Source organism: Ictidomys tridecemlineatus, chromosome 6 (genome assembly GCF_052094955.1).
Source record: "Ictidomys tridecemlineatus isolate mIctTri1 chromosome 6, mIctTri1.hap1, whole genome shotgun sequence".
Lineage (NCBI taxonomy): Eukaryota > Metazoa > Chordata > Mammalia > Rodentia > Sciuridae > Ictidomys > Ictidomys tridecemlineatus.
The window spans coordinates 164,453,332-164,468,777 of NC_135482.1; the positions used below are offsets into that span (position 1 = coordinate 164,453,332).

The 15,446-nt window shown below is 42.2% G+C and overlaps 1 protein-coding gene across 3 annotated transcripts in view; it reads left to right on the forward strand.

The window, feature by feature from the left end:
- Fam124a (family with sequence similarity 124 member A) overlaps window positions 1-15,446 on the forward strand; it is a 56,823-nt gene that overhangs the window by 26,354 nt on the left and 15,023 nt on the right. For all 3 annotated transcript variants that reach the window (XM_078016058.1, XM_078016057.1, XM_078016059.1), the window contains one exon: window positions 3,160-3,893. In XM_078016058.1, coding sequence (XP_077872184.1) covers window positions 3,160-3,893 — 734 coding nt within the window. The remainder of the gene's footprint in view (window positions 1-3,159; window positions 3,894-15,446) is intronic.

The window sequence follows — 15,446 nt, forward strand, 5'->3', positions numbered from 1 at the left end:
CTTACCGTGTCTCTGGCGTCTGAGAGTCATGGGATCAAGACTGGGCTCAGCTAGGGTGACAGCTCCATGTGTGTCTCATCCCCCTCCTGGCACCAGCAGGCCAACCAGAGCATGTTCTTGTGGAAACAGCAGAAGCACAGGAGGTCAGCCAAAACACATCACGACTCACTTTCTCTGCCAAACCTAAGCAAGTCATCTAATCCCAGGTCAAAGAGTGGGGAGTACATGTCACATTATTTAGTAGGAGGAACTATAAAGTCACATGACTAAGAGTGAGCATACAGGTAGGTCACAAAGCTCAGGCCAGTTATGCAGCCTGTGGCCAGGTCTTGTTATCCCTTGTGGGGACTCTTTGCTGACCCCTTAGCTCTTTATTTTACCTGTAGTTAGCCTCCTCCCTGACTTGATCCTGACACCCTTGTGTTGAAACCTTCCGTCACCCACCCAACTGAGCTGACGCCCCATACAACTTGGCTCCGGCTCAGTTTTCCAGTGGCATCTGTTGCCATGTTTCAGAACGACTCGCCACCCCCTTCCAAATGTGCTTGTTTTTTTGTACAGTTTTGTACCTTCATTCCCAATCTCCCTCTTCCCACAGGAATCTCTCCCACATTTGAGGTTATTGTAAGTGCGATGCCGTTTACCCTTCAAGATCCAGTTCACATGGTGCCTCCTCTAGGAAGCCTTCTCGGGAGTCCTGGAGAGAGAGAGTTGCTCTTTCCTCTCTCAGAATCACATCATCATGCTTAATTCTTCCCCAGAGAGAGGGAAGGAGAAAGGGGGACAGTTTAATTAATTCCTCTGCCATTTTAGTCTGTGATTATGGAAAACTGGGACCACTTTAGTCATCTTTAGGCTCCAGAAGCCTCTCCGCTCCCAAAAGCCTCTTATAGAGGGATGAGGGCTTGGTTTTCTGAGTGGGAGAGTTTAGTCTATTATATGCAGCCCTGCAGCAAGCTGGGTACTTCATCTGGTGTTCAACCAAAGAAACGTCAGCACATCTGGCTGTGTTGTCTTGTTGTAGATCAGTACCACCCAAAACTTTATTGGAAACTCAGGGGATTTTCAGTGGCAGTATTGTCTTTAGGTAATCCTTATCTGGCATTGATTTCAGAATCTGACTCCTACTCCAAGATGTTATTCTATTGCATTCCTTATAGGCATGTTTCAGAGTGAATTTCCATTTTTTATGTCTGTTTCCCACCTAAATGAACTTCTGAAGTTCTTACCTGCAGTTTATGGTTCTTTTCAAGTGCTGCTGCCTGGGGTTGTGCAGATTATGCGCTACACAATTCTAAGGTAGTATGTTTGTGCCAGAATCTACATAAACACACTCCCAGCTGGTCCTCAGTGGTGCCAGCGTCCTTGTGTCCCTAGGGCCTTGTACATATCGATTGCTCAAGAAACATGTGACTGAGTGAATGAGAGTGAAGGCAACAACAAAATGAACTGTGTTTGAGTGAGATATTTAACAGGTGAAAATTCAGGCATATTTGATCCAACAAAATCAAAGCCTTGTTATTGCAGGTGCACATGGGTGAAATGGACTCGGTCCCACTCAGAATATCTTGTTTACCTACCACACACACACACACACACACACACACACACACACACACACATTAAAAAAAAAAAAACTTTGATCCTGTGAATGGATTGAGATTTACAGTTCATACTAGCACATCACACTTAGCAGACAATTACTGACCACTGGTCACTCTCTGCCTAACATCCCTAGTAGACTTTGTGAGATTCATGGGTAAAGACAGCTAGGTAACAGATAATCACAATTGGCCTAAAGAGATCTTCTTTGCTCTTAGATTTGATCAAAAAAATTAAATGAATGTTTGTGTAAAATTTATAAAAATAGGCAAATAAGAGTATCTTTTGAAAGAGCAAGCCTTTTCCAGGTGTAATTATCTGAGTTAGGAATGTCCCACTATGGCCAGCACATAGGACACCCCATGGGAATGTGTCACCAAGTTGCACAGTCATCTTCACAGCTGCATTGGATGCTTCTAGGTGTTCTGACAGAGGACTGAAGGAAGTAGCTGACCCATATAGAATGTACAGGCCACTAGGGGGACATGGCCCAACAAGAGTCCCCAAAGACAGCCTGACTTGGGCACTACTAGACTCCTCATGTTCCCCACCCCTAACCACTGCTCCAGTGAGCTCTGACAGAGAGCAATGACACTGCACTTGTCCCCTGTCATCAATTAGAGTGTTCTCCAGAAAGGCAAACACATTGTCCTCTTCTGTATTCCCCGTGCCTTGCTCAGTGCCAGGCATATAGGAAGAAGCACTAAATAACTAATAAGTGAATGAGCAAAAAAGAAAAAAATTCATCATACCAGAGGGCTGCTGTGGTACTAGAAATGTCTAGTTAGCTTTTCCATCACACACACACACACACACACACACACACACACACACACACACGCCATAGAGGAGGAAAAGTTTATTTGGGGCTCCATTGCTCAGGGCCCAAGGTGAGGCAGCACATCATGGGGAATGACCCAGCAGAGGAAAATTGCTTGGCTCATGTCAGGGTCAGAAAGCAGAGATAGGGTGGGGAAAGGGGTCACAGGGACATCCCCCAGTGATCCACCTATCCCCCAGTCACACCCCACCTGCCTATAGTTACCACCCAGTCCATTCAAACTAGGGTGGTCAGATTAGGTTACAGCTCTCACGGTCCAATCATTTCACCTCTGAATATTCCTGCATTAACACAGGAGTATTGGGGCTCTCCTTATCCAAACCATAACCATTTGCAGGGTAAGGCATCACAGTTATTTTAGGCAGTACCAAATGGCCTGCAGATGATGGTGACACAGCATCTTCTCTTTGGGCTCGTTATCCCTTTCAAATCAACAGAGCCTTGACTGTTCACCCAAGCTGATGACGTGGGGGACCCCAAAGTTTCCTTAAGACTCTCCACTTGGACACCATTCCTAGCAACAGCCCCTTCCTCTCTGGATGCTAGGATGCTGTCATAGGTTTTTGCATGTTTGCTTGGGGTCAGAAAGTCATATATCATGGATTCAGATGAGTTAGAATTTAGCCTAACTGCCAAGGTGGCGCATGTTGTCACCGTGCACCCTAACGGAGTAATGGTTCTCATTCATTCGTTCATTCTTGTATCTGTGCTCCCAGGTGAGCTCTCCGTGGAAGAGGCGCAAGACCCTTTCCTGGTTAGCATACACATCATCGCAGACCCCGGGGAATCCCAGCCGCTGCAGGAGGCCATCGACAAGGTCTTGGCATGGATCCACCCTGACCTTCCCCTGTTCCGGGTGTCTGAGAGGCGAGCTGGGCGTCGGCGGAGGAAGCCCCCCAAGGGAGCGCAGCCAGCGCTGGCCGTGGTGCTGTTCCTGCAAGAGGAATACGGTGAGGAGCAAATCTTGCAGCTCCACCGCATGCTGCAGCGGCCACCCTGGCGCCACCACCACACGGAGCGCGTGCAGGGCAGGTTCCTGCCCTACCTGCCCTGCAGCCAGGACTTCTTCACGCTGGCCCCCGGAACCCCTCTGTGGGCCATCCGACCTGTGCACTACGGCAAGGAGATCGTGCGCTTCACCATCTACTGTCGTCACGACAGCTACGCTGACAGCCTCCAGTTGTACGAGCTGATCCTGCGCCGGAGCCCCAGCCAGAGGAAAGCGGACTTCTGCATCTTTCCCATCTTCTCCAATCTGGATGTAGACATCCAGTTCTCCCTGAAAAGACTGCCCTGTGACCAGAACCCGGTGCCCACCGACTCCTCTCTGCTGGAGTTCCGCGTCAAGGACATAGGCGAGCTGGTCCCTCTCCTGCCCAACCCCTGCAGCCCCATCAGTGAGGGTCGCTGGCAGACCGAGGACCACGACGGAAACAAGATCCTTCTGCAGGTACCTGGGGAGCTGTGTCTGTCTATCTCTCTGTCTGTCTGTCTAGGGAAACTGTGAAGCAAATCAGTTTGCCAGAAACCCTGTCCCTGTTAAAGAGCCAGCAGTTAGAGACAAGGAGAAATCAGTGGCCTTGTCTGCCCCAGACCATATCACCATGTCTGCATACTCCATCCGAACAAAAGAGGAGGATGAGGGCCTCTTCTCCATGGCTGTTTTCATTCTGCTGCAGTGGCACAGGCTCAGTAAACCTAGGCACCTCCTCCTTTGCCCCCCCCCCCATTGAGCACCGACGAACTGCCCCTGGCCCCAGGGGATGTCACAAGAGGTTCTAACCTGGGGAACTTGCTATTAAAGGTTCCTGGCTCTATTCCTTCACACTTGGGGAGTTTGTACCTTGTAATCTTCACTCTGAAAAAGGAACTTCAGGAAAGCTCATGTGTTGGACAATTGTGAAGTATGTGTTGTTGCCTGGAGAAGACATCTGTTCCCTTCCTCTGTCACCTCCCCTACATTCTCCCTTCCCACCCTCCAATGCTGGCTTAGGTTGTTAAAATTCGTGATCCTGTGAAAACATGACTTCCTCCTCAACATTGAAGGTGTAAGAGATGCCTTTGGAGTTTCTACATTCACTCAGCCAGGGAAGGGTTGAGCAAACACATTTTTTAATTTGTTGTAATCAGTTACACACCACAGTAGAATGCATTTATGCACTTTGATATATCATACATAGATGGGATATAATTTCTTATTTTTCTGAATCATATTGGTGCCAATACCATGCCATTTTTGTTACTGTAGCTCTGTGGTATCTCTGGTATTGTGATGCCTCCTGCTTAACTTTTCTTGCTAAGGATTGCTTTAGCTATTCTTGGTCTCTTATTTTGAGTGAACGTTTTAAGGACAGGAGACTGACCCAGTTCTTCCATGGCCAACACCTTGGTGGCATTACTGGCTGCCTTTCTCCTCTCATCCTTTCAGTAGGTATCCCAAATTCACTAGAAATAATTGATTATATTCAATAATGCCTAGAAATTGAAGAACTTCCTATACCTAGCCTTACCTCATGAGCTCTTTCCAACTCAGGCCCTTCTTGAATTAATAGGTAAGGCAGTTCCAGTCCATAGCATTTTGTTTCTCTGAAAAACCTCTACCTCTGTCATCCCAGTCTTCATGTTTCTCTATCTGAAAAGAGAATGCTCATATGTCCACTTGGGGGACATTGCCTCCAGAGGTGCAGGTGGAGGTAGTAGAATCACAGGTAGTTTCACAGTAAGCCCCAGAACTGTACTCCTCATATGATGAGATGAAATGAGAATTTGGCACATGTCAGATGACTGGTCCAAAATGCAGCCAAGGCACATTGCTCAGGCCAGAAAGGTGACTTTGACCAAGCATGGTGGCATGTAACCATAGTCCCAGCTAATCAGGAGGCTGAGGCAGAAGAATCACTTGAGCCCAGGAGATCAAGGCCATCCTGGGCAACCTGGCAAGATTCTGCCTTTAAAAAAACAAAAGTCACTTTGAGATGTTTACCCTTTATAGGAATCAGATAATTTTCAGATTTCCTCTTGAAGAAACTAAGTAATGTTGCTTTATTATTGAGTAAACTGATTTGTACCATTGGGTCTATAATCCCCTTTGAAATGTGAGAAAATTTTTCATCTGCACTCACAGACTGCCAATTCTTTATGCAAAATATAATACAGTAGCACCAAGTAAAAGCTAATGAGATGCAAAGGATTATGTTTATACGAAAAGACCAAAATGAATGTGATTATTTCTGAAGTGATTTCTTCCTTTTTGTAGTAATGAGAGGGTTTTTTTTCTCTTGATCCTTCTAATAACATAAATGAAAGAACAAAGTATGAAAGCATGGCCTGGGCTTAACTTAAAGGAAACAATGAAAGAATATTTCAAAGAAGATCTATGCATTTAAATAGCTATAAAATCTATACATGTGCAGGCTTTTGAAGTTAGGGGGTCATTCAGAGAGTAAGAAAAAAGATTTGTATCTTGGGACTCAAGACTGCAGACCTTTGTTCAAAGTAGTAGTATGTTGAGTGGTAGTATGTCAAATTAACGTGGACAGAAATGACAAATGGCCCCTTCACAATTCTTGATAATAGCCATTATAATAGGATTGCTGTTCATTTGCATGTTTACAGAGAGCAGCCTTCTATTTCACCATGGGATATACACATATCCATCTCCTTAAGTTACTTTTCAAAGTAAAAAATTTATATTTCAGTCTTCAGCAAAGTCAAGATATTTAGGTCATGGGGTAGAATACCTTTTGATCCACATTTTCTTTAGCATTCTATGTTCCCTAAGTCTATGTTCAATTATAATGTTTAACATAAAAATTTTGCTCAATTGGATGCAGTTATACACTGAAAAAAAAGTATCTCAAGTGAGTAGTTTTTCCTTGCCTTGTTAAAATCTAGATTGTATTTTACTTTCTCCCCCTGCTGCATTGACTTACATTCCATATACCAGAGACTTCCTCCTCCCCTTTTAATTGTTGTAAAAGAGAAAATCTGAGATTTTTTTTTTTTTTTTGGAAGCCATTCAGCCTCTTCTGAGAATTAGGAGATGTCTTTTACTAGGATCAGATAAGAAAGGGAGAAAACTGTTCTTCTGAAACTCAGCTTCCTTCCTTCTTGGCATTGGTCTTCCTTCTTGCCTGGTCCAGAGGGAAGATGGGGAGGGCTTGCATGATATCCAAATTTGCATGGATGCTCGATGATACTAAACCACGGCTATGTGGAGTCAAAGGCTGTAATGAATCTTTCCACCTCCCATCCAACTGAACCAATGTTGTACTATGAAGCCCATAAGTTCTCTATGTTTTTATTTTCTTTTGATTGAAGACTATAAGTAAGACACATACTGAAAAGTGCACAAGTCATAAACATACAGCTCAATGAATTGTCACAAACCAAATATTTGTACAGGCAGCACAAAGTTAAAAAAAAAAGAACAGAGACTAAAACTGAAGAAAAGATCTCTTTCCCTACTTCCAGGCCTCCCTCCCTTTGGTACTACTCCCTAAAGTACAAAAGGGAGAGGTAGAAGTATCTAATTTTAAAAAATAGCTTGGGAATATCTTATCTTTTTTTTTTTGCATTTGTTAATAGATCTCACACTTTAAAAGCAATTTAATATGGCTGATAAAAATATATACTACACAAAAAGATTAATAAAAATGAATACAGAAGAACTTGAAGTAAAGGGTAAATGTCAATAGGAAAATAAGATAAAGCTAGTGTGATATCCAAAATGCATGTCATTTCCTATATTCTTTCTAGAGTCATACCCTTCGTTAAATTTAAATTTTAAGTTAAATTTAAAATGCCATTTCTTAGTTAACCTAGATACATTTCAAGTGCTCAGCAGCCACATGTGTCTAATGGTTACCACATTAAATAGTGCAGATACAGAAAATTTCCAACTTAGCAGAAAGTTCTGTTTGAGAGTGTTGTTCCTGAAACAGGCTCCAAATTTGACTTGGAGTTTTCTGCAACAAAAGAAAAATGGAAAATCATCAATAATGTGATGCAGAGTCTATAGGGGAGAAAAAAACCAACCCTTTTAAATGTATGGGCATCCTTGGTTCTGGGTTCTGGAAGTAAAGCCCCCCTATTTTCTCATGGTCACAGTGGTGCCGACAGCCTGTCCTCAACTGCTCCCCTAGAATCACCATAACAGGGGCTCACGAAGCTCTTATATGTGGTGTCCCAGTGCAGGCCAGGCCTGTCAGCCAAGGCAATTCATAAAAGCCACTGCACAGAGGGAGCCTGGGCTAAACAAGGTAGTGCTTGTCTATGGCTCCTGCTGGTTTTGCCAAGTCCCAGAGGAAGGAATGCACCTTCAGATAATCCCCCAAAGCTTGTTTCCATGCTAACAAGTAACAGTCAGTTTGCCTTTCTGTTCTCAACCAAGTGCCTGAAGAACACCTGTCCCCTGAAGGTAAAGGACAGTCAAATGTACTACACTCATTCAAGCTGGATTGTGCACTGTCATATCTGAAAAGACTGACAAGGACACAACCCAAATGGAAATCTACTCACTGCCAATAAGAAGCAATCCCAGGGAACTGGAGACTATCATGCTAAGTGAATTAGCCGATCCCAAAAAAACAAAGCCTGAATGTTTTCTCTGATATGTGGATGTTAATTCACAATAAGGGGTATAGGGATGATTAGGGGAGAATAGAAGTACTTTGGATTAGACAAAGAGAGATGAAGGGAAGGGAAGGGGAATGGGAACAGGAAAGAGAGCAGAATGAATTGGACATTACTATCCTATGTGCATGTATGAATACACAACCAATGTAATTCTATGTCATTACAACCAGAAGAACGAGAAGTTATATTCCATACATGTATAATATGTCAAAATATTCAACTACCATGGATAACTAATTAGAACAAATAAAAAAAGAAGCAATTCCAGGTCTATTCAGGCATATAGACAAAAACACAGCTGAGAACCCAAGGCTCAAACCCACAGTGAGAACAAGGCTGCAATTTTAGGCTAGAAAATCTTGAAAGCAGGTTGTTTAGATAAGCAAGGTAATGAATAATGGTGCCTAAGTTCTACCGACTACTTCTATAGATGACAGTCACTGCGGTTCTCCTTTGCCAAGTCCCAGAGGGAGGACTGCACCTTCAGATAATCCCAAAGCTTTTTCTCTGAGTTCTCCTAAGGCCAAAGGAGAAGTGGCCTTCAACAGAAGGTTTCAAGTAAGATTGCAAAGGGGTGACACCAGGACTTATTACCAGTTGAAATGAGCTCCTATGTAGAACCATGGGACTGTCTCTAAGATCTAGAAGAGAACTCCTAAGATCTCATCCACATCAGCTGGTTTACTCTTCTTTATGCACCAGGCAATTGACTGGCCAATCCATCCTGGAATGTTGGGGACACCAATTCTATGAGACAGATGCCACTGAGGATGTGATGCAAGGCTGAAGCAGACTCTAGAGATTTATTCTTTTAATTTTTAATCATGGTAAAACACACACACACATACAATCACAGTGGTAGTACAGTCGACCACTGTAATTATTTTTAAGTGTGCGGAGCCACGCAATCAACACGTCACACTGTTGTACAACCATCACCGCCTCCATCTCCAGAATATTTTCATCTCAGGAAATTCAAAGTCTGTACCCATTAACTACTCTATCTCCCCACCTTTCCCTGGCAACCACCATTCTGTTTTTCTGACTTGATGATTTTGATTCATCAAAACTGTGACTAAAATACCTGGCAAGAACAACTTAGAGGAAGAAACGTTTATTCGGGGCTCACAACTTCAGAGGTTCAGTCTATGGTTGGCCAACTCTATTCTGGGCCCAAGGGAAAGGCAGAATGCCATGGTAGAAGGGTGTGGTGGAGGAAGCTGTCAGTTCATGGCAGCCAGGAGCAGGAAGCAGAGAGAGCAAGGAAGAGAAGGGGCCAGGAACAGACACAGTTTCCAAGGCTACCATCCCCCATGACCCACATCCTCCAGTGGTACCTCACCTGCCTACGGTTACCACCCAATAGTCCATTCAGCTATCAAAGGATGAATCCATGTCTGAACTTTGTTGTATTAGGGATCATGCTTTCAAAATACGTTATTTTGGGGGGCACACCCCTCATCCAAACCATAACGACTCTCTGGATACCTCAAATAAGTGAAATCATATTTGTCTTTTGATGACTGCCTTATTTCACCTTTGAGGATATTTAGCATTATGTCCTCAAAGTTCATCTGTGTCAGAATTCCCTTTCTTTTTAAGGTTCAATCGTATTCCATTATATGCACATGTCACATTTTTGTTTACTCATCCATCAATGGAAGCTTGGGTTGCTTCCAACTATAGGCTATTGTGAATAATGCCATTGTGAACATAGCGTGCCAATATCTCTGTGAGTCCCTGCTTTTACTTCTCTGGGGTATACCGGAAGTGGAATTGCAAGATAGTGTGGTAATGGTTCTTCATTTTTGGAGGATCTGCCATCCTGTTTCTCATTTTACACTTCCACCAACGTTGCACAAAGGTCAGGCTTGTGTTTCAGAAAATAGGGAAAGATTTACTCTTAGGCAAAGCACATGGTTTTCTGCACTAGAAGGTGACAGTGGGCGGAAAGACTAGCGTGAACACTCAAGTGAGGCTTCTTGTATTCTGCTTCACTCTGAGCACTCTGGGTCTAGACAGGTTATGTGCATCATCACAAAAGGCACATCAGATCCTGGCTCTATTATGGTAAGACTTTCCAAGAGCTTCCTGGGGGCCCTGCCATGGGTCTTCACCCAGGCCTAAGGCTTTCCATCAGCTAGCTAGCTGGTCACTGCTTACCTCCGTGGCTTCATTCATCTCCTCTCACTCCTTCCATCTGGGCCTGCTTTCTGTAGTAGTTCCAGCGCAGTTAAGATCATGATGGTTATGGAACTGAAATGAGCAAAACATGGGGAAAGAATTTAGAGTAAGACTGTTAAGAATAGGACTTAGGACTGTTAAGAATTTACTGCTATCATCATCATCATCAACAACATCACCATCCTCAGAGCCTCTAAGCCATTTGCCTCAGGCCTCAGAGCTAATTGTGGCCCAGTAACAATTCAGATACACAGAGACATCTCCACCATTGCTGAATTCAGTGGCTGCCTAGGGCTCCCAACATCAGGGGCCTCTCTTCAGACCACAAAAAGTGCCTTCCCATCTGAGATAAGAATTTGAAATGTTTGATTGGTGCCTGTGAACACATGCCCATCTTGGTCACATACATGGGATTTATAACATTCTTAGAAAGTTATCACAAATTACTTTCAAATGGTTCAGCAGAAAAATCATACATAGATCCATATTCTCCTATGTCTACATATAGATAAATGATAATGTATATGTACATGTGTAGGTTGAAATAAGAGAAAATAGCTGGGCATGATGGCACATGCCTGTAATTCCAGGGAATTGGGAGACTGAGGCAAGAGGGTGGCAAGTCCAAGGCCAGCCTCGGCAACTTAGCAAGGCTCTGTCTCAAAATAAAAAATAATAATAATAATAATAAAATAAGAAGGGCTAGGGGGGCTGGAGTTGTGGCTCAGTAGTAGACTGCTTGCCTAGCACATGCGAGACCCTGGGTTCAATCCTCAGCACCACATTAAAATAAATAAGTAAAATAAAGTTATTGTGTCTAACTACAACTAAAAATTAAATAAATAAAAGGGCTAGGGATATAGTTCAGTGGTAAAGCACCCTTGGGTTCAGTCCCTAATACCAATAAATAAATAAACATAAGACAAAATAATTTTATATAGATGGTAGGTATCTGGATGTTTCTTGCTTTGTTCTTTCAAAGCAAGATATTTTAAAAGTTTTGTAATAAACATTGGAGCAAGGAGCAAATATTTTCAGAATGTAGTTTGGGGAACCTTTTGACTATGGAGCCCACTGACTAGACATTGCCAGATTTGTATTAGTATTTATAAAAGCTATCATATGCTGGGTAAAATAGAAAAGAAACAATTTTTCTGCACTCCTAAGATAAATACGTAAAGCTGTACTTTTCAGAACCAGGTGTCTACCTGTCCATCCCCAAAGCCAATTCAGTGATGCTGTAAGAATGCATGAACAGGTGTTGGTTTGTGGCAGAACTTGACAACTAAATCTTAGAAGGTGACAAGGCCCCTTATGAGCCACATAGAGCAATGGCTTGCTCATAACAAGTTGCAAATTTATAGCAACTGTAAAAATGTCTATAAGTGGGAGCAGAAGTGGCAAGGGCAAAAATATTGAGTATGTCACTCTAAAAGACAATGCCACCTACTTTTTTGGGGGGGGCGGACTGCCCCTTTTGTGGCTATGTGCCTTGTCCTGGACTCACACAGGGCCCTGGCTGCCGCCATGCACGCTGCCCACATACTGACTTGGGAACAAGAAAAGTCCTGCCACAGCATCTGCTACTGTAATTAATCCTTATGGCAGCTGCTGGCATCCCACAGACCTGTAATATTTAGGTCATGAGGAATTTATATCATGCCTAAATTTAACCAATTCTTCACTCAGCCAGTGTACAGAGTGCCTGCTCTGTGCCAGGCACTCTAAGCTCAGAATATAGCCCACACAGAAGTTCCTGCCATAGTGAAATTATATCCTCAAAGGAGGCAGCAATAATAAACAAGAGACATAACCAAAACCATGTAACGTTGGGAGGTGCTGGGAGGCAAAATGGGTTCAAATAGCATTCTAAAATATGCAGGTGAAGCTGATCTATTGATCAAAACACTTTATTAAGCCATCAAACCTAAGAATTTTTAGTTACTTTAATCAAGTGAGAATTGTCCTCATACAGGTTGAGATTCCCTGATAACACAAGCCAGAAACTTCTGCAAACATGTAGATTAACCTCCTTTGGAGGAAAGTCCTTATTAATATTTATCTTCACTACTTTTGCATATAATATATGGATATGTTACATGTTATTTTGAAATTCCAAAATGTAGGTCCTTTTGGTCTTATCCTAGTGTATTGTTTATCTGAAATATTTGTTGCAGGAATTTGCAAATAGATTTTTATTCCTTCTACCACTAAAAAGAAGAGTCAGTTCCTGAAATTGAGAAACAAAGAAAATACCTTGAACTGCAAGAGCTAAGTTCACACGCCTACATTTGGCCATTGGCCTGTTGGTTTCCTATAGGTTTCTGAGCAATTACATTTCACTGGTTTCTTGTGGCATAGCTTTCATAGAAATAAGATTTTTTAAGTGTTCTTCTCTTCTGATTCAAAAGATACGAGTATAATGTAAATGATCAACAAAATTTAGATATTTATGAGAAACAGCTACTATTGAACCATCTAAACCATAGTCTGAGTATAAGGGAGAAGTTACCTTTCTCTTAACATTCAGCACTGAACAGCTCCATATTGTGGCCAACCAAGGTGTCCCCTTCCCAGCAGTCCTCAGTAAGAGTACTCTTCCCTGTTCCTGGAAGTACAGCCAAAACGCCATATTGGAATGACCAATCCTACCTCCCTGGCTGTAGTTGATGTGCCCAGACTATCTGTGCACCTGATGTCAATTTGGTATTTGGGAACTCATATTAAGGAAAGAAACGTTGTTCTCCCTCCTGATGGCTGAAGCTCCAACATGTAATCGGGAATGGTCTGCAGCTGTGGTTTCCATCAGGAAGGGAAAACCATTCTGTCTTGAGAGAGAGGGACAGCACCGACCTGCAGAGAGAAAGCCAGAAAAGAGAACGAATGTAACTCAAGCATCTGAACCTTTAGCTCCACTTATCCTGTGGTCTGGTTGCAATTCTGCAGCATGGGTGTCTCCTCAGTATTGATGTAAATTTAATTTAATGTAAATTAAATCTCCCTTCTTAAAGGTGTGTGTTGAGGTCCTGTCTTTGATAACCACTAGAGTAGTATACTTGGTCTGAGTGGACAGAATTCAATGCTGATCGCCATCCTTTATCTCTTAAGAAAGGATAATGAAATCAGCTGAAGAAATAATAAGCAGGTTAGGAAAAAGTTTTCAGGGCTTGGTCATTATTAAATAAACAGTTCTATAACTTTCTCCTAGCGTTATAATAGAAAGGTCTTTAATCTCCTTTTCACCACAGGAAACTGGGTTAAGTCAGAACTAATCATCTTTCTGTTAGACCCAGCTGCAGGCTGCTGCTGTGCTGTTGGTGTGACCACCTTCCCCTGTGTGTCTGATCAGGAGGGAGAGTCCAGTTGGCTCAGCCCAGTATTTAACTGCTCTCCCTTAGTCAGGTGTCCACCCTTGACTTGGTCACTTAGGTGGCAGGAGCAGAATGGGTGGCATAAACATGTGAAACTAGGACTTAAGGAGGAAGCCAACTCTTTGGAGACTCGTGGACCTGTTCGTGGTCCCAGAGAACATCATGTTGCAGGGCCATAGAAACCAGTAAAGGAAATTGCTAAGATCCCCTGAAGTCTAAGGGGGTTATGAGCAGCTGTATTGTCTCCTTCCTAATCCTGCTTCTCCTTCCAGTTGCCCTGCTGCTTTGGGGTCCCTTCTTTAGTACCATATTTGGGTGGGACATTTCAAATAGCTGGGCCTTCCAGGTTCAACCCCATCCTTCCCTTCCAGTAACCCAAGAACACCTGGTTATCAGAGGACTGCAGAGGCAGAAAAGTCTTCAGAGAAATGCAGAATCCAACTGAATCCTCCTCCAAATGTTAAGTATCTTAGAGAAAAACATGGAGAGCCAAAATGAGCCACAATCTGAGAGAGGGTTGCAGAAGTCTATCAGTAGAGAGAAATCAGATAACAATTAAAGTCCAGGGCCATAGGCCCAGGAAACAATCCCTTTAAGTTGTGGAATCCTTGTTATAGCAACCTTAACAGAGGACTCTCCTTGTCTCTCCTTGTTTGAACATATCCCACCCAAAATCACTGTCCAAGTGAAATTTAGTCAGCTCAAAAAGCAACCCCAAACTTTTTGGAATGATATAATTGTCTCCTGGGTGGACACTTTTCTAATCCCCCCCAACAAAAAAATGTAGAACTAAGACGGTAAGTACTGTAGTAAACAAAAACTTACAGCATCAACATTTTTCTGTTTGGTTAAAAAAAATTAGTTCATGTTTGATTTTTTTAAAAACATGTTGTTTTAGAGAAGTTGACCTCTTGGAAGAAAAGGTCAACCTTGTTTTTCCAATTTCAAATGTAGTTTAGAATTGACTTAGATTTGTACTTTTAAGATGAGGAATATAAGAGCTAGAAGAGGGATTTTAGTCAATTTGCAACACTGAAATATTTAAGAGGATTTAATGGCCACTTGCTTATATATTTAATTGATTAGATTTATAAGAGTCATTCAAGTACTTCAAAAGTTTTGTTTATTAATGAGACCTACTTAAAAAGAAAGTCAAGGAGCTTGGTGTATATCTCAGAGGTAGAACAGGAGGCCCTGTGTTCAATCCTCAGCAATGCGGGGAGAAAGAGAGAGAGAGAGAGAGAGAGAGAGAGAGAGAGAGAGAAAATCAATACACAAAATGTATAAATGCAATTTAAGATGTTGAAGAAAATTAATTAAACTGCAAAAGCTACTTTAAAAATAATTTTTAGGGAGCTGAGGTTGGGGCTCAGTGGTAGAGCACTTGCTTAGTATGTGTGAGTCACTGAATTAGATTCTCAGCACCACATATAAATAAATAAATAAATAAATAAAATAAAGGTCCATCAACAACGAATAAAAATATTTTAGGGCTGGGAATATGGTTTAGTGGTAGAGTACTTAGGCTTTGAATTTGATCCCCAGAACCATAAAAATGAAAGAAAGTTAATTGTTAACATTTGCTAGACTTATTAAGAGAATAATAAGATTTATGAGTTGCTCAAATCAATAAAATAGACTTGAAGTTGATAACTCATTAATTGAATATTATTATCATTACATTACCAGCCCTGAATATTAATTTTTTTAAAGTAATTAGTGGATTTGGTTTTTTTTTTGTGTGTGTGTGTGTGTGTGTGCACATGAAGGCAGATCAGAAACCCTACATTGATACTCCAGAATTTTAACTA